Raw genomic sequence first — 22,455 nt, 5'->3', positions numbered from 1 at the left:
TCTCACTGCATTACAGTAACCAGTCATAGCTGGGCTTCTGACGTCCCACTCCTTCATCACTTGATTAACCACCAAATTCGAGTCTACGTAGACCATGAGGCGACGGACGCCGAGTGAAATGGCCATACGTAACCCATACAGGAGTGCTTCATATTCAACTATGTTATTGGAGGAATCAAAGTGAATCTGGAGGACATATCTGAGTTTGTCTCCTCGGGGGGATACCAGAACTACCCCAGCACCAGAACCATTCAGCATCTTGGATCCATCAAAGAACATGGTCCAATGCTCCGAGTGAATCTGAGTCGGGAGTTGATGTTCGACCCACTCGGCAAGGAAATATGCAATTGCTTGGGACTTGATAGCTTTCTTCACCTCAAACTTGATATCCAATGGAAGGAGTTCAATCGCCCATTTTGCCACTCGATCGGTTGCATCTCTGTTGTTCAGAATTTCAGATAATGGTGCGTCGCTGACGACTGTAATGGAGTGATCAGAAAAATAGTGAGCAACCTTCTTCGTGGTCATGTAAATCCCGTAAACAAGCTTCTGATAATGTGGATATCTCTGCTTGGACGGAGTGAAGACTTCCGAAACATAATACACTGGGCGCTGAACTTTATAGGCTTTTCCTTCTTCTTCCCTCTCGACCGTGAGCACTGTACTGACAACTTGTCCAGTGGCTGCAATATAAAGCAGTAGAGGCTCTTTGCTGATTGGAGCAGCAAGCATCGGCTAGGTGGAAAGCAGGGCTTTGAGCTCTGCAAACGTTGCGTCAGCTTCGTCAGTCCACCCGAATTTGTCAGATTTCTTCATCAGACGGTAAAGAGGCAAGGCCTTTTCACCGAGACGAGAGATGAATCGACTCAAGGCGGCCAAATAACCAGTAAGCTTCTGGACATCATGCACACGCACAGGGCCTTTCATCCGGAGTATGGCACCAACTTTCTCTGGGTTTGCATCGATCCCTCGCTCAGAAATGAGGAAACCGAGTAACATTCCACCAGGGACTCCAAATGTGCACTTTGATGGGTTAAGCTTGATATCATACCTTCTCAGGTTGGCAAAGGTTTCAGCAAGGTCAGTCAGCAGGTCGGAACCTTTGCGCGACTTGACCACAATGTCATCCATGTACGCCTCCACATTCCGACTGATTTGAGTGAGCAGACACTTCTGAATCATCCTCATAAGTGTGGCTCCGGCGTTCTTGAGGCCGAATGGCATGGTGACATAACAGAAACACCCGAATGGAGTGATGAAAGCTGTCTTTATCTCATCGTGTCCATACAGTCGGATCTGATGATACCCGGAATAGGCGTCCAGAAAATACAAGCGCTCACACCCCGCAGTCGAGTCGACGATTTGGTCGATGCGGGGGAGAGGAAAATGATCTTTAGGGCAGGCCCGATTGATATGCTTGAAGTCAATGCACATGCGAAGTGAGTCGTCCTTCTTGGGACCATGACAACATTGGCGAGCCACTCGGAGTGGTAAATTTCTCAGACGAACTCAGCTGCCAGGAGCCGAGCCACTTCCTCACCAATTGATTTTCCCTTCCATACGGCGGACCATTGAAGATGTTCCTTGACTGGTTTCACTTTTGGGTCGACTCGCAAATGATGCTCAGCCAGTCCCCTGGGTACACCCGGCATGTCAGAAGGTTTCCATGCAAAGATGTCCCAGTTCTCACGGAGGAACTGGATGAGCGCTTCTTCCTATTTGCCGTCGAGTGGTGTTGAGATATGAGTAGGAGCAGCATCAGGATCGGTCGGGTGAATCTGAATCGGCTTTGTTTCACCAGACGGCTGAAATGCAGAATCTGTGGCAGGCTTCTTGGAGCGAGCAAATCACTCGGATCTGCATTCTTCCTGTATTCTTGCATTTCGACTGCTTCCATTTGTGCATCGGCGATTTTTGAGCCCTTCTGGAAGCACTCTTCTGCTTTCTGCCGATTGCCAGTGATAGTGATCACTCCTCTGGGACCAGGCATTTTCAATTTGAGGTACACGTAACATGGTCGAACCATGAAACGGGCATAGGAAGGCCTACCCAGAATGGCATGATAAGCACTCTGGAAACCCACTACTTCAAATGTCAACTTTTCCTTGCGGTAATTCTTGGAATCACCGAAAACCACGTCAAGGGCGATCTGGTCGAGTGATTCAGCCTTCTTGCCGGGTATAACACCATGAAAACTCATATTACTTTCACTAAGATTGGACATCGGAATGCCCATTCCCTTCAAGGTCTCAGCATAAAGGATATTCAGGCCGCTACCACCATCCATCAGCACTTTAGTCAGTCGAGTGCCTTCAACAACTGGGTCAACCACCAACGCTTGCCTCCCAGGGGTGGCTATACGAGCTGGGTGGTCAGATTGGTCGAATGTGATGGCGGTCTGGGACCACTTCAAATAAATTGGTGTTGCCGGAGCAACCATGTTCACTTCTTGGTTGATAACTTTCAATCGACTTTTGCTCTCGATACCAGCAAAGATCATCAGAGTGGAGTTAACGTTGGGAAAACCATCATCATCTTCTTCTTTATCGTCACCCTTGTCTGACTCTTTTTCCTTCTCATTGGGTTGTTTCTCTCGAAACTGTTGGATCAGGAGTCGACACTGTCGAGTGGTATGCTAAGGGTAAATCAGATTACCCTCTTCATCTTTCTTGGTATGAATGTGGCATGGTAAATCCAACACGTAATTTCCGGCTTGATCTTTCACTTTCTTGGGATTCCAGGGCCCTTTGGGCTTCCCCTTGAACTTTCCTTGAGCCACAACTAAAGCCTCACCAGGAGCAGCTGGCTCGGACTTACGCTTCTGTTTCCGATTGGAAGTACCTCCTGTATCCTGACCGACTGGATTGCTCTTCCCACTGCGGAGCCGATCCTCTTCTTCTCCGTTAGCATACCGAGTGGCTATCTCCATCATCCGAGTAAGGGACATATCTCCTGTCCGACCAAATTTCAGGACTAACTCTCGATACTTCACGCCTTCCTTGAAGGCACAAACTGCCTGATGCTCAGACACATTCTCCACTGTGTGGTGCAAAGTGGTCCACCTTTGAATGAAATCTCTCAAAGTTTCACTCGGTTTCTGCATGCAATGCTGCAATTCTGTCAGACCTGCTGGTCGTTTGCAAGTACCCTCAAAGGTTCTGACAAACACTCGGGCGAGTTCCTCCCAACTGAATATACTGCCAGGTGCTAACTGATTCAACCATGCTTTGGCCGATCCTTCCAACATCAGAGGAAGGTGTGATACGTTTCCAACGTATCTATAATTTTTGATTGCTCCATGCTATATTATATTCTGTTTTGGACATTATTGGGCTTTATTATTCATTTTTATATTATTTTTGGGACTAACCTATTAACCGGAGGCCCACCCCAGAATTGTTGTTTTTTTTTCCTATTTTAGAGTTTCGCAGAAAAAGAATATCAAACGGAGTCCAAACGGAATGAAACCTTCGGGAACATGATTTTCGGAACGAACATGATCCAGAGGACTTGGACCCTATGTCAAGAAAGCTACCAGGAAGCCACGAGGTAGGGGGGCGCGCCTACCCCCCTGGGCGCACCCTCCACCCTCATGGGCCTCACGTTGCTCCACTGACGTACTCCTTCCTCCTATATATACCTACGTACCCCCAAACGATCAGATACGGAGACAAAAACCTAATTCCACCGCCGCAACCTTCTGTACCCACGAGATCCCATCTTGGGGCCTGTTCCGGAGCTCCGCCGGAGGGGGCATCGATCACGGAGGGCTTCTACATCGACACCATAGCCTGTCCGATGAAGTGTGAGTAGTTTACCTCAGACCTTCGAGTCCATAGTTATTAGCTAGATGACTTCCTCTCTCTTTTTGTATCTCAATACAATGTTCTCCCCCTCTCTTGTGGAGATCTATTCGATGTAATCTTCTTTTGCGGTGTGTTTGTTGAGACCGATGAATTGTGGGTTTATGATCAAGTTTATCTATGAACAATATTTGAATCTTCTGAATTCTTTTATGTATGATTGCTTATCTTTGCAAGTATCTTCGAATTATCAGTTTGGTTTGGCCTACTAGATTGATCTTTCTTGCAATGGGAGAAGTGCTTAGCTTTGGGTTCAATCTTGCGGTGTCCTTTCCCAGTGACAGTAGGGGCAGCAAGGCACGTATTGTATTGTTGCCATCGAGGATAACAAGATGGGTTTTTTATCATATTGCATGAATTTATCCCTCTACATCATGTCATCTTGCTTAAAGCGTTACTCTGTTCTTATGAACTTAATACTCTAGATGCATGCTGGATAGCGGTCGATGTGTGGAGTAATAGTAGTAGATGCAGGCAGGAGTCGGTCTACTTGTCTTGAACGTGATGCCTATATACATGATCATACCTAGATATTCTCATAACTATGCTCAATTCTGTCAATTGCTCAACAGTAATTTGTTCACCCACCGTAAAATACTTATGCTCTTGAGAGAAGCCACTAGTGAAACCTATGGCCCCCGGGTCTATTTTCCATCATATTAATCTTCCAACACTTAGTTATTTACATTGCTTTTTATTTTACTTTGCATCTTTATCATAAAAATACCAAAAATATTATCCTATCATATCTATCAGATCTCACTCTCGTAAGTGACCGTGTAGGGATTGACAACCCCTTATCGCGTTGGTTGCGATGATTTATTTGTCTGTGTAGGTGCGAGGGACCCGCGCGTAGCCTCCTACTGGATTGATACCTTGGTTCTCAAAAACTGAGGGAAATACTTACGCTACTTTGCTGCATCACCCTTTCCTCTTCAAGGGAAAACCAACGCAGTGCTCAAGAGGTAGCAAGGTGTTTCATGGCCACTTCATCGTTGCCGCCACCAATTTGTACAGCCACTCGATAATATTCAAGCCAAGTGTCAGGCTTGGACTCACCAGTGAACTTGCTGACTCCAGTCGCCAACCTGAAGTTGGGAGGAATCACTGCAGCTCTGATGGCTCTACTGAAACACTCTGGACCTGAAACATGCACTCTGCTGCCAGTCGGGTGATCTCTGTCATGGCCCTCTCTGTGTGCTCTGTTCCTGTCAACCAGACATTGAACGAGAATGGATCTCGCATCAAAGCCCGGCTCCCTGGGGTCGACTGGTATTCTTCGCCCACCACTGTGATGGCGCCTGTCATCATGCTGCCGAGGCACATATGACCCACTCCTTGGAGGGGGTGTGGGGACTCAACGACGGTCATCATATTGCTCGTTGTTCCTGTACTGATCTTGTCGGTGTCCACGTCCCTCACGCCGCGGGGGCGATCTTGGGTTGTGGGCCGACTGAACTATATCTGCCACCACAGACCTGCTATGGATCCTATTCCGCGACTGAGACACTGTTGTGTTCTGTACTCCTGCTGCCCGGAGCAAAGCCCGGATCTGCATCAAACCCCTACCGGCTTCTGACTGGGACGGCTGAATTGACTCGGCTATACGGGCCGCAGCAGTGAGATTTTGAATCGGAGTGCGGTATACCTGAGGCTGAGGCGGAAAAAGTTGTCGTCGACTTGACTCAGGAATTCGCTGCCGAGCACGCTCGTCGAGTGCATGCTAGAGGTTCTCCAGCCAAGTGCGCTCAGCCAAGTTGGCCAAGCGCGCCTCCTCCAAGGCCCGGGCCTCCGGGGTTTCTCCAACGATAGGAGTGTGGAGTGCATCCATGTTGCGGCGACGAAGCTCTTCCCTCTGCTGCGACGAAAGGGGTTCGGGACGGTACTCTTCGTGGATGCGCGACGGATTGCCACCACCATCACCGCTGTCTTCGTTGCGGAAGCCAGGCGGACTACGTGGTCCGTCGACCATCAAGACTTCCGCCGCGGGATCACTGTTGTTGCACTCGGATGCGGTCTCGACAGAGCCAGACGAACAGGCCGTAGAGAGTTTCGTCGGGCTCGATTGCCGCGACTTGTGGGGTGGCCGACTGACGGGCCACCGCATGCCTCACCCACCGCTGGAGCCGCGACCGACCGGAACGCTTGCACCGGCGAACAGCGGGGAGCGAGGACGCGACACGAGCCGACCGATACTGGGTCGATGGCTGCCAGAGAAGGACGCCGCGGACGCATGCGCAGAAGTGCGTTGCCCCACGGATGGGGAGCGCCTCGACGTCGAGTGGAGCTTCTTGAAGCCAGGCGGAGTCATCGGCGACGAAAACGAGCGCGCCGAGACGGATCTCGTGGCCCTCAGCCAATCCTCTGCCGGAAACCATGATGATGGGAATCGGAAAAATTGCAACTTCACCAAAAAGTTGCTAAGACACCTGCCCCAAGGTGGGCGCCAACTGTCGTGGTTCTAAGACTGACAGTAGAATGGGGGGTAGGTATGAGGAGGCAAGATCCTAGCTATGGCGAAGTTGTACACACGAGTTTTACGAGTTCAGGCCCTTCGCTGAGGAGGTAATAGCCCTACGTCTCGGAGCCCGGAGGCGGTCGACTGGATTATGCGTGTGTGTGTTACAGGGGTGCGAACCCTTGTGTTACTGGGCTTATATAGAGTGCGCCAGGGCCCCAGCCAGCCCATGTTACAAGGAGTTCAATGTACATAAAGAGGGAGCGTTACATGTAATGTCCGTATTAAAGTGATATAAATGACCATTAAGTCTACGAGTAAACGTCCGACCGTTGCTGTGCATAGCGACTTTAGGTCTTCTGTGTGTCGAGTGGTTTATGTTACGGTCGAGTGACATTGATTCTTCCGAGTGGAATGCTTCTGGTCGAGTGGATGATGCTACCCTTCGAATGCTTATGACCTTAGGGTGATGTCTTTGGGGAGGGTGTCTAGGTCAGGCCTATGACCCTACCCTAGGTACATAGCTTCATCACATAGCAGCCACGTAAAACTTGCAACAACAAAGTAGAGGACGTCTAACTTGTTTTTCCAGGGCATGTTGTGATGTGATATGGTCAAGACATGATGTGATATAAGTTATTGTATGAGATGATCATGTTTTTTAAAAGTTATCGGCAACTGGCAAGAGCCTTATGGTTCTCGCTTTATTGCATGAAATGCAATCGCCATGTAATTGCTTTACTTTATCACTATGCGGTAGTGATAGTTGTAGAAGCAATAGTTGGCGAGACGACAACGATGCTACGATGGAGATCAAGGTGTCAAGCCAGTGACGATGGAGATCATGACGGTGCTTTGGAGATGGAGATCAAAGGCACAAGATGATGATGGCCATATCATGTCACATATTTTGATTGCATGTGATGTTTATCTTTTATGCATCTTATTTTGCTTAGTACGGCGGTAGCATTATAAGATGATCCCTCACTAAATTTCAAGGTATAAGTGTTCTCCCTGAGTATGCACCGTTGCGATAGTTCGTCGTGCCGAGACACCACGTGATGATCGGGTGTGATAAGCTCTACGTTCACATACAACGGGTGCAAGACAGTTTTGCACGTGCAGAATACTCAAGTTAAAATTGACGAGCCTAGCATGTACAGATATGGCCTCGGAACACTGAGACCGAAAGGTCGAACATGAATCATATAGTAGATATGATCAACATAGAGATGTTCACCATTGAAAAATACTCCATCTCACGTGATGATCGGACATGGTTTAGTTGATATGGATCACGTGATCATTTAGATGACTCGAGGGATGTCTATCTAAGTGGGAGTTCTTTAGTAATATGATTAATTGAACTTAATTTATCATGAACTTAGTCCTGATAGTTTTTTGCATATCTATGTTGTAGATCTATGGCCCGTGCAACCGTTCCCTTGAATTTTAATGTGTTCCTAGAGAAAGTTAAGTTGAAAGATGATGGTAGCAACTACACGGACTGGGTCCGTAACTTGAGGATTATCCTAATTGCTGCACAGAAGAATTACGTCCTTAAAGCACCGCTAGGTGCAAGTCCTGCTGCAGGAGCAACTCCAGAAGTTATGAACGTCTGGCAAGCTAAATCTGATGACTAATCGATAGTTTAGTGTGCCATGCTTTACGGCTTAGAATTGGGACTTCAAAGACGTTTTGAACGTCATGGAGCATATGAGATGTTCCAGGAGTTGAAGTTAATATTTCAAGCAAATGCTCGAGTTGAGAGATATGAAGTCTCCAAACAAGTACTATAGTTGCATGATGGAGGAGAACAGTTATGTTAGTGAATGTATACTCAGAATGTCTGAGTATCATAATCACTTGACTCAGCTGGGAGTTAATCTTCCGGATGATAGTGTCACTGATAGAGTTCTTCAATCACCGCCACCAAGCTACAAAGGCTTCATGATGAACTATAATATGCAAGGGATGGAAAAGACTATTCCCGAGCTCTTCGCAATGGTTAAGGCTGCGGAGGTAGAAATCAAGAAGGAGCATCAAGTGTTGATGGTTAACAAGACCACTAGTTTCAAGAAAAAGGGCAAAGGTGAGAAGGGGAACTTCAATAAGAATAGCAAGCAAGTTGCTGCTCCCGGGAAGAAGCCCAAGTCTGGACCTAAGCCTGAAACTGAGTGCTTCTACTGCAAAGGGACTGGTCACTGGAAGCGGAACTGCCCCAAGTATTTGGCAGATAAGAAGGATGGCAAAGTGAAAGGTATATTTGATATACATGTTATTGATGTGTACCTTACTAATGCTCGTAGTAGCGCCTGGGTATTTGATATTGGTTCTGTTGGTCATATTTGCAACTCGAAACAGGGGCAATGGATTAAACGAAGATTGGCTAAGGACGAGGTGACGATGCGCGTCAAAAATGGTTCCAAGGTCGATGTGATCGCCGTCGGCACGCTACCTCTACATCTACCTTCGGGGTTAGTTTTAGACCTGAATAATTGTTATTTTGTGCCAGCGTTGAGCATGGACATTATATCTGGATCTTTTTTGATGCGAGACGGTTATTCATTTAGATCAGAGAAATAATGGTTGTTCTATTTATATGAGTAATATCTTTTATGGTCATGCACCCTTGATGAGTGGTCTATTTTTGTTGAATCTTGATCGTGGTGATACACATATGCATAATATTGATGCCAAAAGATGCAAAGTTAATAATGATAGTGCAACATATTTGTGGCACTGCCGTTTAGGTCATATTGGTGTAAAGCGCATGAAGAAACTCCATGTTGATGGGCTTTCAAAATCACTTGATTATGAATCACTTGATGCTTGCGAACCATGCCTCATGGCCAAGATGGCTAAGACTCCGTTCTCCGGAACAATGGAGCGAGCCACTAACTTATTGGAAATAATACATACTGTTGTATGTGGTCCGATGAGTGTTTAGGCTCACGGCGGGTATCGTTATTTTCTGACCTTCACAGATGATTTGAGCAGATATGGGTATATCTACTTAATGAAACATAAGTCTGAAACATTTGAAAAGTTCAAAGAACTTCAGAGTGAAGTGGAAAATCATCGTAACAAGAAAATAAAGTTTCTATGATCTGATCGCGGAGGCGAATATTTGAGTTACGCGTTTGGTCTTCATTTGAAACAATGTGGAATAGTTTCGCAACTCACGCCACCTGGAACACCACAGCGTAATGGTGTGTTCGGACATCGTAACTGTACTTTATTAGATATGGTACGATCTATGATGTCTCTTACCGATTTACCACTATCGTTTTGGGGTTATGCTTTAGATACAGCTGCATTCATGTTAAATAGGGCACCATATAAGTTCGTTGAGACGACCCCATATGAACTGTGGTTTAGCAACAAACCTAAGCTATCGTTTCTTAAAGTTTGGGGTTGTGATGCTTATGTGAAAAAGCTTCAACCTGATAAGCTCAAACCCAAATTGGAGAACTGCGTCTTCATAGGATACCCAAAAGAAACTTTTGGGTACACCTTCTATCACAGATCCGAAGGCAAGATATTTGTTGCTAAGAATGGATCCTTTCTAGAGAAGGAGTTTCTCTCGAAAGAAGTGAGTGGGAGGAAAGTAAAACTTGATGAGGTAGTTGTACCTTCTCTTGAATTGGAAAGTAGTTCATCACAATAATCAGTTCCAGTGATGCCTACACCAATTAGTGAGGAAGTTAATGATGATGATCATGAAACTCAGATCAAGTTACTACCGAACCTCGTAGGTCAACTAGAATACGTTCCGCACCAGAGTGGTACGGTAATCCTGTTCTGGAAGTCATGTTACTAGACCATGATGAACCTACGGACTATGATGAAGCGATGATGAGCCCAGATTCCGCGAAATGGCTTGACGCCATGAAATCTGAGATGGGATCCATGTATGAGAACAAAGTATGGACTTTGGTTGACTTGCCCGATGATCGGCAAGCCATAGAAAATAAATGGATCTTCAAGAAGAAGACTGACGCTAACGGAAATGTTACTGTCTACAAAGCTTGACTTGTTGCGAAAGGTTTTCGACAAGTTCAAGGAGTTGACTACGATGAGACCTTCTCACCCATAGCAATGCTTAAGTCTGTCTGAATCATGTTAGCAATTGCTACATTTTATGATTATGAAATTTGGAAAATGGATGTCAAAACTGCATTCCTTAATGGATTTCTTAAAGAAGAGTTGTATATGATGCAACTAGAAGGTTTTGTCGATCCTAAAGGTGCTAACAAAGTGTGAAAGCTCCAGCGATCCATTTATGGACTGGTGGAAGCCTCTCGGAGTTGGAATATACGCTTTGATAGTGTGATCAAACCATATGGTTTTATACAGACTTATGGAGAAGCCTGTATTTATAAGAAAGTGAGTGGGAGCTCTGCAGCATTTCTAATATTATATGTGGATGACGTATTGTTGATTGGAAATGATATAGAATTGCTGGATAGCATAAAAGGATACTTGAATAAGAATTTTTCAATGAAAGACCTCGGTGAAGCTGCTTATAGATTGGGCATCAAGATCTATAGAGATAGATCAAGACGCTTAATTGGACTTTCACAAAGCACATACCTTGATAAAGTTTTGAAGAAGTTCAAAATGGATCAGTCAAAGAAAGGGTTCTTGCATGTGTTACAAGGTGTGAAGTTGAGTCAGACTCAATGCCCGACCACTGCAGAAGATAGAGAGAAAATGAAAGACATTCCCTATGCCTCAGCCATAGGTTCTATCATGTATGCAATGCTGTGTACCAGACTTGATGTGTGCCTTACTATAAGTTTAGCAGGGAGGTACCAAAGTAATCCAGGAGTGGATCACTGAACAACGGTCAAGAACATCCTGAAATATCAGAAAAGGACTAAGGACATGTTTCTCGTTTATGGAGGTGACAAAGATCTTGTCGTAAATGGTTACGTTGATGCTAGCTTTGACACTAATCCGGATGACTCTAAGTCGCAAACATGATACGTATTTATATTGAATGGTGGAGCTGTTAGTTGGTGCAGTTCCAAGCAGAGCATCGTGGCGGGATCTACGTGTGAAGCGGAGTACATAGCTGCTTCGGAAGTAGCAAATGAAGGAGTCTGGATGAAGGAGTTCATATCCGATCTAGTTGTAATACCTAGTGCATCGGGTCCAATGAAAATCTTTTGTGACAATACTAGAGCAATTGCCTTAGCGAAGGAATCCAGATTTCACAAGAGAACCAAACACATCAAGAGACGCTTCAACTCCATCCGCGATCAAGTCAAGGTGGGAGACATAGAAGTTTTCAAAATACATATGGATCTGAATGTTGCAGACCCATTGACTAAGCCTCTTCCATGAGCAAAACATGATCAGCACCAAGACTCCATGGGTGTTAGAATCATTACAATGTAATCTAGATTATTGACTCTATTGCAAGTGGGAGACTGAAGGAAATATGCCCTGGAGGCAATAATAAAGTTGTTATTTATATTACCTTATCTCATGATAAATGTTCATTATTCATGCTAGAATTGTATTAACTGGAAAACGGATACATGTGTGAATACATAGACAAAACATAGTGTCCCTAGTATGCCTCTACTTGACTAGCTTGTTAATCAAAGATGGTTAAGTTTCCTGGCCATAGACATGTGTTGTCATTTGATGAACATGATCACGTCATTAAGAGAATGATGTGATGGACAAGACCCATCCGTTAGCTTATCATAATGATCGTTAAGTTTTATTGCTATTGCTTTCTTCATGACTTATACATATTCCGCTGACTATGAGATTATGCAACTCCCGAATACCGGAGGAACATCTTGTGTGCTATCAAACGTCACAATGTAATTGGGTGATTATAAAGATGCTCTACCGGTGTCTCCGAAGGTGTTTGTTGGGTTGGCATAGATTGAGATAGGATTTGTCACTCCGAGTATCGGAGAGGTTTCTCTGGGCCCTCTCAGTAATGGACATCACAATAAGCCTTGCAAGCAAACTGACTAATGAGTTAGTTACGGGATGATGCATTACAGAACGAGTAAAGAGACTTGCCGGTAACGAGATTGAACTAGGTATGAGGATACCGACGATCGAATGTCGGGCAAGTAACATACCGATGACAAAGGGAATAACATATGTTGTCATTGCGGTTGGACCGATAAAGATCTTTGTAGAATATGTAAGAACCAATATGAGCATCCAGGTTCCGCTATTGGTTATTGACCGGAGATGTGTCTCGGTCATGTCTACATAGTTCTCGAACCCGTAGGGTCCGCACGCTTAACGTTTGATGATGATTTGTATTATGAGTTATGTGTTTTTGTGACCGAAGATTGTTCGGAGTCCGAGATGAGATCACGGACATGACGAGGAGTCTCGAAATAGTTGAGAGGTAAAGACTGATATATTGGACGATGGTATTCGGACACCGGAATGGTTCCGGGTCATTTCGGGTATTTTTCGGAGTACCGGGAGGTTACTGGAACCCCCCGGGGAAAGTAATGGGCCTACATGGGCCATAGGAGAGAGGGGAGGCAGCCCACAAGGGGTGGCCGCGCCCCCCTCCCATAGGGAGTCCGAATTGGACTAGGGGAGGGGGCGCGTCCCCTTTCCTTCTCCTCTTCCCTCTCCCTTCCCTCTTCCCCCCTCCATAGGAAGGAAGGGGGAAACCTACTAGGACTAGGAGTCCTAGTGGGTTTCCCCCCTCCATGGCGCGCCCTCTAGGCCGGTGGCCTCCTCCCCTCCTCTTGTATATACGGGGGCAGTGGGCACCCCATAGCACATCAATTGTTCTCTTAGCCGTGTGCGGTGCCCCCCTCCACAGTTTACTCCTCCGGTCATAGCGTCGTGGTGCTTAGGCGAAGCCCTGTGCGGATCACGTCACCATCACCATCACCACGCCGTCGTGCTGACGAAACTCTCCCTCGACACTTTGCTGGATCAAGAGTTCGAGGGACGTCATCGAGCTGAACGTGTGCAGAACTCGGAGGTGTCGTACATTAGGTACTTGATCGGTTGGATCATGAAGACGTTCGACTACATCAAATGCATTAAGCTAATGTTTCCACTTTCGGTCTATGAGGGTACGCGGACACACTCTCCCCCTCTCGTTGCTATGCATCTCCTAGATAGATCTTGCATGATCGTAGGATTTTTTTTTGAAATTGCATGCTACGTTACCCAACAGGTATCTCGGGTACGTCTATTTTCTGTTGGTGAAGAGATGAGGCTAGTTTCTTTTGCTGCCATGACTGTCTTATCCAAGGAATGCTTGCTATCTTTATGGTTGTTGCAAGTAAGTCTAATGATGATGTTGATCAACGTCCACTCTCGCCCCCTCCCTCTCTCCAAAGAGTTGTCCTATGCTACGTTTGGTAGTTGACCAGGGTTGGTTAGTCCAATTCGAAGAGGATTATTCGTCTCCTCCAAGGTGCTGATGCATTTCGGATTGTCGGTGGACGTTGAGTAGTGTGCATGGGCCGCCCTACTGCTGTTGGGCCTCTTCTATCCTCCATAGCTACACCTGGGAAGGGGCATGGACCATCACACATTTAAGCCCATTGGTTAGGATGAATTCTCACTAACCCATCTTCAAAACTATTGGTAACTCCTTAAGCCCATTGGCTAGGATGAATTCTCACTAACCATGTACATGGACTTGATTAATACTAAACCGGTTATTCGGCCACTTCATATATCGAAAACCAAAGTTTCTTCTAAATTAAGATTTTCATGTGGTTTGTACACAAGGGTGTGATCCTTAGGGCATCCCCAACGACAACCCGCAAATTTGGTCCCACATCCGTCCGCGGTGGTGGGGGGGGGCAGTCCGCGGACACGGATGCGGGAGGCTTCCATCCCACCATAGCCACATACATTTCAAACTCTTTTCAACATACCGGATGAAATTCGCGCAAACAAGGCCGAATTTCATATAAACATGACGGATTTGATACAATCACGATGGATTTTCGTTACATTTTGAACATTTAGAAAAAAATGACCCAGCCCTAAACCTATCCTACAGTGGCGGCAGCCGGCGTCCAAGCCCATGTCGTCCTCTATCCGCCGTCTCCATGAGCACCAGCGATAAGACCGATGAAGTAAGGTACTGTTTCCGGCGAGGAAGAGTAGAACACGGGAGACGGACCGGCCCACATGAGACACAAGCCCTGCCGCCTCCCGTGACCTACTCATTCTTGGAGGAGTCTGCGACCTATCCGTCGCTGGTGGACGTGAGGTCCGCGATGGAAATGGTGGCACTGGCACTGTTGTCGTCCCATCGGGCAGCCTGATGGTTCGTCGGCGGCGCGTAGGAGGCGCAACTGGCATTGTTCTCGTCTGCGATCGCCTGAAACTGCGCCTCCGCGAAAGACGGTTCCTAGCGAGCGACGGCTTGAGCACGGACAGCATCGTAGATGGCATGCTGCTCCACGATGAAGTTGGGGTTCGCCGAGGCCATGGCCTCCTCGCTTGCGCGCTCGCCGTAGATTTGGCCCTCCGTCAGCCGGTGCTGCTCCAGGAGGAATAGGTTGTACCGATGTTCCTCCTGCGCCGGCTTGAACACCGACAAAGGCACCGATGTAGGCTGCACCTCCGCCATGGAGGCATTGTAGTGCGCCTGCACCTACTCCATGGTGAAACAAGCGTGCATAAGAGGTGCGGGGGCAGGGGCGGTGTTGTCGGAGTCCATCGTGGTGTCGTCCTCGTCGTGGGAGACCTCGGGCGAGCTAGCCGGCAGCCGACCTCGATCTTCCTGGCACGGCGGATCTGCCACGCGGCGGCAAGGGCGGCCACGGCGTGCTTCATATCCATGGAAAGGCTCTCCCACGGAGCTTTCACCGCCCGCGGTCATTTGCAGATGCAGTGCAAGGGAGGAGGATGGGAGGGAGGGGCTTGTAGTGTGGTGTGGAGAGCCGGGTGTGGCCGCCTTTAAATAACTGATTCCGGTGAGGCGATGCATCAGGGTGCGTCAATGCGCGGCGCCGAAGTGGGTTTCTCGGCCAGCGAGCCTGCTTAATGGCGGTATACAAACAAACAACGACATTGAACAGACGTGGTAGATATCCATCATGTCCCGTCCAGTCACGCATCTCTGGCATTGAACATGCGCGGACACCGGAGACGCGTCGCGGGCGGTGAAGCTCTGTGGGAGATTGACAGAGGTAGTGAGGGTCGCGTCCGCCCTGAGCCGTCTCAATGTTGAGCGGCCCGCTGTATAGTGGCATGAATGCGGGCAGCTGGCACCGGGCAGGAATGCGCAAGGGCGAGGGAGGAGGGGTTTTGGTGGGCCAGGGCTGTCAGAAACGGGTGTGGGATCGGCCCGGACACCCGCAAAGCTCCCCTGGCCCCTGTTTGTCTTCAGTTTACGGGAGAAATCAAGTCGGGACCGCGTCGCAGACCGATACAGGCCTGCTTTGGATGGCTTCTACTATCCGGGCAGCACGATCCAAACGCATGCGGGAGGTTTGCTAGTAGGCGTTAGAGATGCCATTACCAAGGGTAATTTGGCAAAAGGTAGGTGTGAAGGTAGTGTGTTGTTTATGTGACCACGAGGAAACAATTCAACACTTATTTCTTTGCCCACTTGCCAGCCTTATGTGGCGAACAATACATGCGTCTTTTAATGTTTAGTAACAGCTTAGGTGGGGTGTAGCATAATATTGCGGTACTAATTCCTATGGGAGTTTGTGCATTACTTTGGGCTATTCGAAATTGTCGGAATGATTATGTGTTTAACAGAGCAAAGATTCAAAAAAATTATTTATAGTTTATGTAGAGCATTTGGATGAATCCATATGTGGTCATACTACATCATGCGGTAGCGAGGAAGCTTATGGCCAATGGATGTAGTGATGGGAGACGATAGTACAAGCTACATCTGACGGTCTAATAATAGGGTGTGTGTAGGCATTTTGTCTTATCGTTGCCGGTCATGGCAATTTGTCCTATATTTTTTATTTTCTTTTATTGGAGCTTAATACTTGAAACTTCCTAATAAATGGTTGTGTGCATCGATTGATGTAGGGTCGAGGTAATCTTTCTTTTTGGAAAAAAGATATATTTACTGTGCACTTGGACCTTACTATTTCTTTTAACATGGTACAGCCACTGACGCGCATATAAATGCGCATACACTTACCTCGTAAATGCACGCACGTACACCCTATCCTTATGAGCACCTCTGAAATAATGAACCGACATCGTGTCTTGAGATAGTCATCATAGACGCCTCCATAATCGACGGGAACGTCTCCCCCTACTAAACAAACATCGCCAGAAGAGCTGAAATAAATCTAGACAAGTGCGAGCACCCAGTGCCAAGTCTAGAACTTAAATATTAATGGGCTGCTTCACCATAAAAACCCTAATCATCTAAGCTAGGCTTGCTTAGTTCACACTCGGCCCTTTGCTGATCTACGTGTCAAGCCGAAGCTTGCACTGAAATTAAGATTTGTCCTTCATTGGCGTCACTTAGTATTTTTACATGACTGTGATCACTTGTCTCACAGTTTAGTATTTTTACATGACTGTGATCACTTGTCTCACAGTATCACCTAAGGATGATTTTCAAATCAACCTGAAATCAAATAGCCGCAGTGACCATGTGCGCCTTGCGTGCATAATGAGACTAATTAAGAAGGACATCGGCGCAACTCTAGCTACTAGAACAACGGCACCGGCACGGCCTTGAGTGGCGTGACCATTTTGAGCGACGTGCCAAACCGGCCCCTAACATCGACGTCGCACGGTTGCATCCCATCGGGCAGTCTCCACTCAAACGCGTGAAGCACGGACGCAAGGATCAGCGTCACCACCCTCGTGGCCATGGGTGTCCCAGGGCACGCCCTCCTCCCTGCCCCGAACGGCATGAACTCCCCGTGGTCCTTGCGCCGGAAATCCATGTCCGCCCCTAGGAATCTCTCAGGGATGAACTCCTCGGGCTGCTTCCACAGCGCTGGGTCTCGCATGATGGCCCACAGATTGACGATCAGCTTGGTGCCCTTGGACACCGCAAAGCCGCCGACCTCGGCGCCATCGGCCATGGCCTCGTGCGGCATCAAGAGTGGGCTCGGCGGGTGAAGCCGCATGGTCTCCATCACCACGGCGCGCAGGTATGGCATCCTATCGACGTCGGACTCGTCAGGGTGCTGCTTCGGGCCGAGAGTTTCCCGCAACTCGGCGCGAACCTTTGACATCACGGCCGGTTGCCGGAGTAGCTCGGCCATCGTCCACTCCACTGTGATCGAGTTAGTCTCCGCCCCTGACACGAACAAATCCTGGAGACACAGAATATTTTTCTCGTTAGTTTAGGTCCCTGTTGGAGTGTTAGTACAAACCTTTGTTGAAAGAGGCGGTGCCTAGGATTCGCTAAGGCATGCTTACACGTAGGCAATGACGAAACGCCTTGCATAGGGTCTAATTGGAAGTCTGTGTCAAATGAATCATATTTCAGTGAAAGTTGTTGTAGTTTCCTTATTTATGTGCTCTAAATTAATATATACACATATAATACCATGAACACATCACTGATAGTTAAAACTATATGACTGCCTAAGCCACGCCTAGGAAGCTTAAGCGTCACCTAGACGACACAAGGCGAAGGCCAAACTCCATGCTTACTCCTGGTGCTTTCTCAACCTCGATACTAACAGTTAATATCGTTCCCTAGACGTGAGAGATATCTAATTGCATAATTAATATCGATGGAGTGCGTAGCCTGCTTCTGCATGAATAATGATTAGTCAATGTTGATAGGTCAGATGATCGAGTGGCACGATAGCGGTCGCTCTATCCACTAGACCACTAGTGCAAGTCTACATATTGATATCCGGCAGCCTACGCACGTGCACTTGACATAAGAAACCAAAGAAACAAATCCTTGATCGATCACTGCCACAATTAAAAATCTCTAAAGATAAGAGGTGCCCCGTGAGGGGAGTAACGTGTAAGGGCACCGGCAGTTTATCCAGTTACATGCCTGATGCCTCATATCTTTGATACACAATTTCACATTTTTCTTTGAGTTGGCACCATTATATTTTGTATTTGTACGAAAATGCTAGATGGAGGAGGAGCTCCATGGAGCTCTTTTTTGAAAATATAGGTTTCAAAAAGTTCTGAAAACAATCGCACACGTTCATACGGATATATATTCTATATGTGTGTAAAATTTGAAGGTGATATACATTATAGTGAGAGTACATTAAAAATGATAAAACCATGATTTCGAAAGTTTTAAATAATACACGCACTGTTCAGAATTAAAAATGTGTGAATTTGTCATTTTGTGTACGTAGTTCTCACCATAATGTATATCATCTTTAAATTTTACACACATATAGTATACATCTTTCTCGCAAAAAAATACATCTGGATGAATGTGTGTGATTGTTTTCATAATTTTTTGAAACTTCAAAAGCTGATTTTCGATTTTTTTTTGTTTCAGAAAAAGAGCTCCATGGAGCTCGTCCTCCAAAACGCCGTACTCATATAAGTACTACAATACTAGTAAACTAAAAGCTACATGATATATTTTTCTATGACAATGTTATCATTTCCATCTAAACCATATGTGAACTATAAAAAATGGAGATGTTTTCTAATCGCACTATATCTACAGAGTGCATCAGATTACATGGAAGAAACTAAACTTTAATAAGAAGATCCTCGATGTAGTACACCGTTATATTAAAGTTTTTTTTTAAGCCATCGCCTCTAGTTTCACCTTTTGCAACTGATTTTTTTTTGCTATGACCTTTTTGCAACCGATTCAGATGATAATTTTCGCATAGTGCAAAAATGCCCGAGAAGATTTATCCTTTGGATTGTGTAGTACTTTTTGTACGGACACAACACCATTTAGTACTAGGTTACCAGCATATACTGGCTAGCTAAGTACTCCTAGTATGAAAATGACTTACGTACGTACCGAAAGAAAGCAATTGAGAGCCTCGAGGCTGAGCTGATCCACCGAATGAAGCTGGAGTAGCACGTCTAAGAAATCATCTTTCCTTTCACCTTCATATTTCATACGGCGGCGGATGATCGGGTCGAAGAAGTCATTGAACCTTCTCAGGTACTGTGTGGTGCGCCGGCGGCGGCCCTGCAAGTCTAGCGCAGAGAGCACCGGGAAGAGGTCCGACAAGTTGGGCTTGGTGAACTCCTCCACCATGCCCCTGATGAGGACCTCTAGTTCCTGCGCCCGGTCCGAGCTCATGTCGGCCACGTCCTCGGAAAACAGCACGTTGGACACGAGGTTTAGAACCCCGGAGAACACGACACGGCCGACGTCCACGGCCTCGCCGGCGTGGTGGGCGCGGAGGGAGCCGACCAGCTCCCTCACCTTCTCCTCCCGCACGGCCCGCGTCGCGTCGAGGCCGCGCGCCGAGAATAGGTGGTTGGTGCACACGGCGCGGAGGCGCTTCCACAGCGGGCTGGTGCACGGCAGCCACACGATGGAGCGCTCATGGTTTCCCAGCGCGCGCCCGGCGTCGGTGATGGACCGCGCGGCCAGGAGGTGGTCGTACTTCTGCAGGATGTCGCGGGCGCCCGACGCGGAGGAGGCGATGATGGCAGTGGTCGTGCCGAGCTTCAAGGACATGACGGGGCCGTACACCCCAGCGAGCCTTGCCAGGGCGTGGTGCGGCTCGCCTTGCAGGTGGAAGATATTGCCGATGAAAGGGATTGGCGCCGGGCCCGGCGGCCGTCGGGCATAGCTGGAGCTCGTCTTTAGGCTGTTTTTGCCGCGGACAAAGACTTTGTAGAGGATGCAACAGGCGGCCGAGACGTAGAGGAGCCATAGTATAGTAGAAGTCTCCATTTTAATTCGACACTTAGGGAGTTAGGATGCTATGGCAGTTGTGGAATCGACTGAGCAGTACTCCCGGTCTTATATAGCGGCCCAAGCATAATTTTCTGAGATGTATGCATAAACTAACCAGTACATATACAAATTACAAGAAGCAGAATCACTAATCTTGGACGTCATTGTTCCTTTACTAATATAAACATCAATACACATTTAAGTTTGCCAAACTCCAGTAGCAATCAGCGGGAGGCGTACGTGATAAAGCCACAGACATCCTCCGATTCTCCAGATCCAGCAAATCTCATGCCAACATATATTACTCCCGCAATGTTAGCTGCAAATGGCATCCACCCATGTTACCTGTGCAAAGCCACTAGTGTTTGATTACGGATACGGCTCTGACTTTTTGATGGTAGCAGCATGTTCCCCGGCCGCCCACCCAACCGCCCACCGGAGGATTCCCGGGCGTGATTGGACGGGTGGTGTAATGCTGGACTGGCTCCCTTCTGGTGTGCACGAACACGATGGCGAATAGAATACGAGCTCGCCACCGCCCAGAAGGTGGACTACCTCCAAGTTTTGCGCGAGCGGCGCGGCGCGGTGTTTTTCTTTTGAAAAATCATATCGCTGCCAGTCTCGCGGAGTAGCCGCCAGCGAGCGCGCCTCGGTGATTGAGCGGAGCCGACGGTCGGCAGACGTGTCGCCTTGCCAGGGCCGACATGCCAGTTGCGGTTAAACAAACAGGGCGGACGGCTATCAGCGAATAGCGCATCCTCTCTCTCTGACTCTTCCGGCGAGGGTAAAAATACTCGGGCTGTGTGTGGGACTTGGAAGCGAAGCAAGGGTTGGGAGAGTGACAGTAAAACCAGAAGATTAGCGGATAGGAGGGTGACATAACTAGATAATCCACTTGCCCTAGTTGAGTTTTTCTATTCCTAAGAAGCCGCATGCAGGAGACTAGGTTTGGCAATGCAATTCTCGACGTATTGATCGGATGCAAAGTGCACGTATATATGATGGACAAGGTGGGCCTCAACCTCATCTAAGGAATAGGAGGTAGACAAAGAATACAAGATATACATGCTGAAAAATCGTGGATGTCGCCTAGAGGGGGAGGGGGGGGGGGGGGGGGTGAATAGGCGCTTTAAAATAATTACGGTTGAGTCTTGAACAAATGCGGAATAAACCTAGCGGTTAATTTGTCAAGCACAAAACCTACAACAACTAGGCTCACCTATGTGCACCAACAACTTATGTTAAGCAAGAAAAACTACTTAGGTGATAGCAAGAAATATGACAAGAAACAATATGGCTATCACAAAGTAAAGTGCATAAGTAAAGGGCTCGGGTAAGAGATAACCAAGGCACGCGGAGACGACGATGTATGCTGAAGTTCACACCCTTGCGGATGCTAATCTCCGTTTGGAGCGGTGTGGAGGCACAATGCTCCCCAAGAAGCCACTAGGGCCACCGTAATCTCCTCACGCCCTCGCACAATGCAAGATGCCGTGATTCCACTAAGGGACCCTTGAGGGCGGTCACCGAACCCGTACAAATGTCAACCCTTGGGGGCGGTCACCGAACCCGTACACTTTGGCAACCCTTGGGGGCGGTCACCGAAACCCGTCAAATAGCTCGGGGCGATCTCCACAACCTAATTGGAGACCACGACGCTTGCCCGGAGCTTTACACCACAATGATTGAGCTCCGAACACCACCAACCGTCTAGGGCGCCCAAGCACCCAAGAAGAATAAGCTCAAGGGTACCAAGCACCCAAGAGTAATAAGCTTCTCAACTTGTAACTTCCACGTATCACCGTGGAGAACTCAAACCGATGCACAAATGCAATGGCAAGGGTACACGGAGTGCCCAAGTCCTTCTCTCTCAAATCCCACCAAAGCAACTAATGCTAGGGAGGCAAAAGAGAGGAAGAACAAGAAGGAGAACACCAAGAACTCCAAGATCTAGATCCAATGGGTTCCCCTCACCTAGAGGAGAAAGTGATTGGTGGAAATGTGGATCTAGATCTCCTCTCTCTTTTCCCTCAAAAACTAGTAAGAATCCATGGAGGGATTGAGAGTTAGCAAGCTCGAAGAAGGTCAACAATGAGGAAAGAACACGAGCTCAAAGGATAAGGTAGAATGGGGAAGAAGACCCCCTTATATAGTGGGGGGAACAATCCAACCGTTACCCCCAAAACAGCCCCGCAGAGGGCGGTACTACCGCGTAAGGCAGCGGTACTACCACTGAGAACAGCGGTACTACCGCTTCCCCGGGCGGTACTACCGTGGAGTTAGGAGGGCATGAGAGAGACAGACCCGAG

The 22,455-nt window shown here is 47.5% G+C and overlaps 1 protein-coding gene across 1 annotated transcript; it reads right to left on the bottom strand.

Moving 5' to 3' along the window:
• Positions 1–16,738: 16,738 nt before the first annotated feature.
• Positions 16,739–20,159, bottom strand: LOC109743838 (cytochrome P450 76M5-like). The gene is made up of 2 exons (XM_020302917.4): positions 19,253–20,159; positions 16,739–17,600 (listed from the first exon to the last, which is right to left on the bottom strand). Exons 1-2 carry the CDS (start codon positions 20,141–20,143, stop codon positions 16,986–16,988), a joined length of 1,506 nt encoding a protein of 501 aa, XP_020158506.1. The 5' UTR covers positions 20,144–20,159; the 3' UTR covers positions 16,739–16,985.
• Positions 20,160–22,455: the final 2,296 nt, after the last annotated feature.

The sequence above is a fragment of the Aegilops tauschii genome, chromosome 5 (genome assembly GCF_002575655.3).
Source record: "Aegilops tauschii subsp. strangulata cultivar AL8/78 chromosome 5, Aet v6.0, whole genome shotgun sequence".
NCBI classification, from domain to species: Eukaryota; Viridiplantae; Streptophyta; class Magnoliopsida; order Poales; family Poaceae; genus Aegilops; species Aegilops tauschii.
Note: the sequence above shows the minus strand (reverse complement) of the source record. Positions and strands in the feature narration are given on the sequence as shown.

Bases quoted from the DNA above. Each gene is read 5' to 3' on its own strand.
- LOC109743838 (XM_020302917.4), bottom strand. From the start codon at position 20,143: ATGGAGACTTCTACTATACTATGGCTCCTCTACGTCTCGGCCGCCTGT. The intron at 17,601-19,252 runs GTACGTACGTAA...CTGTGTCTCCAG, and splicing joins CTCTCAATTGCTTTCTTTCG to GATTTGTTCGTGTCAGGGGC.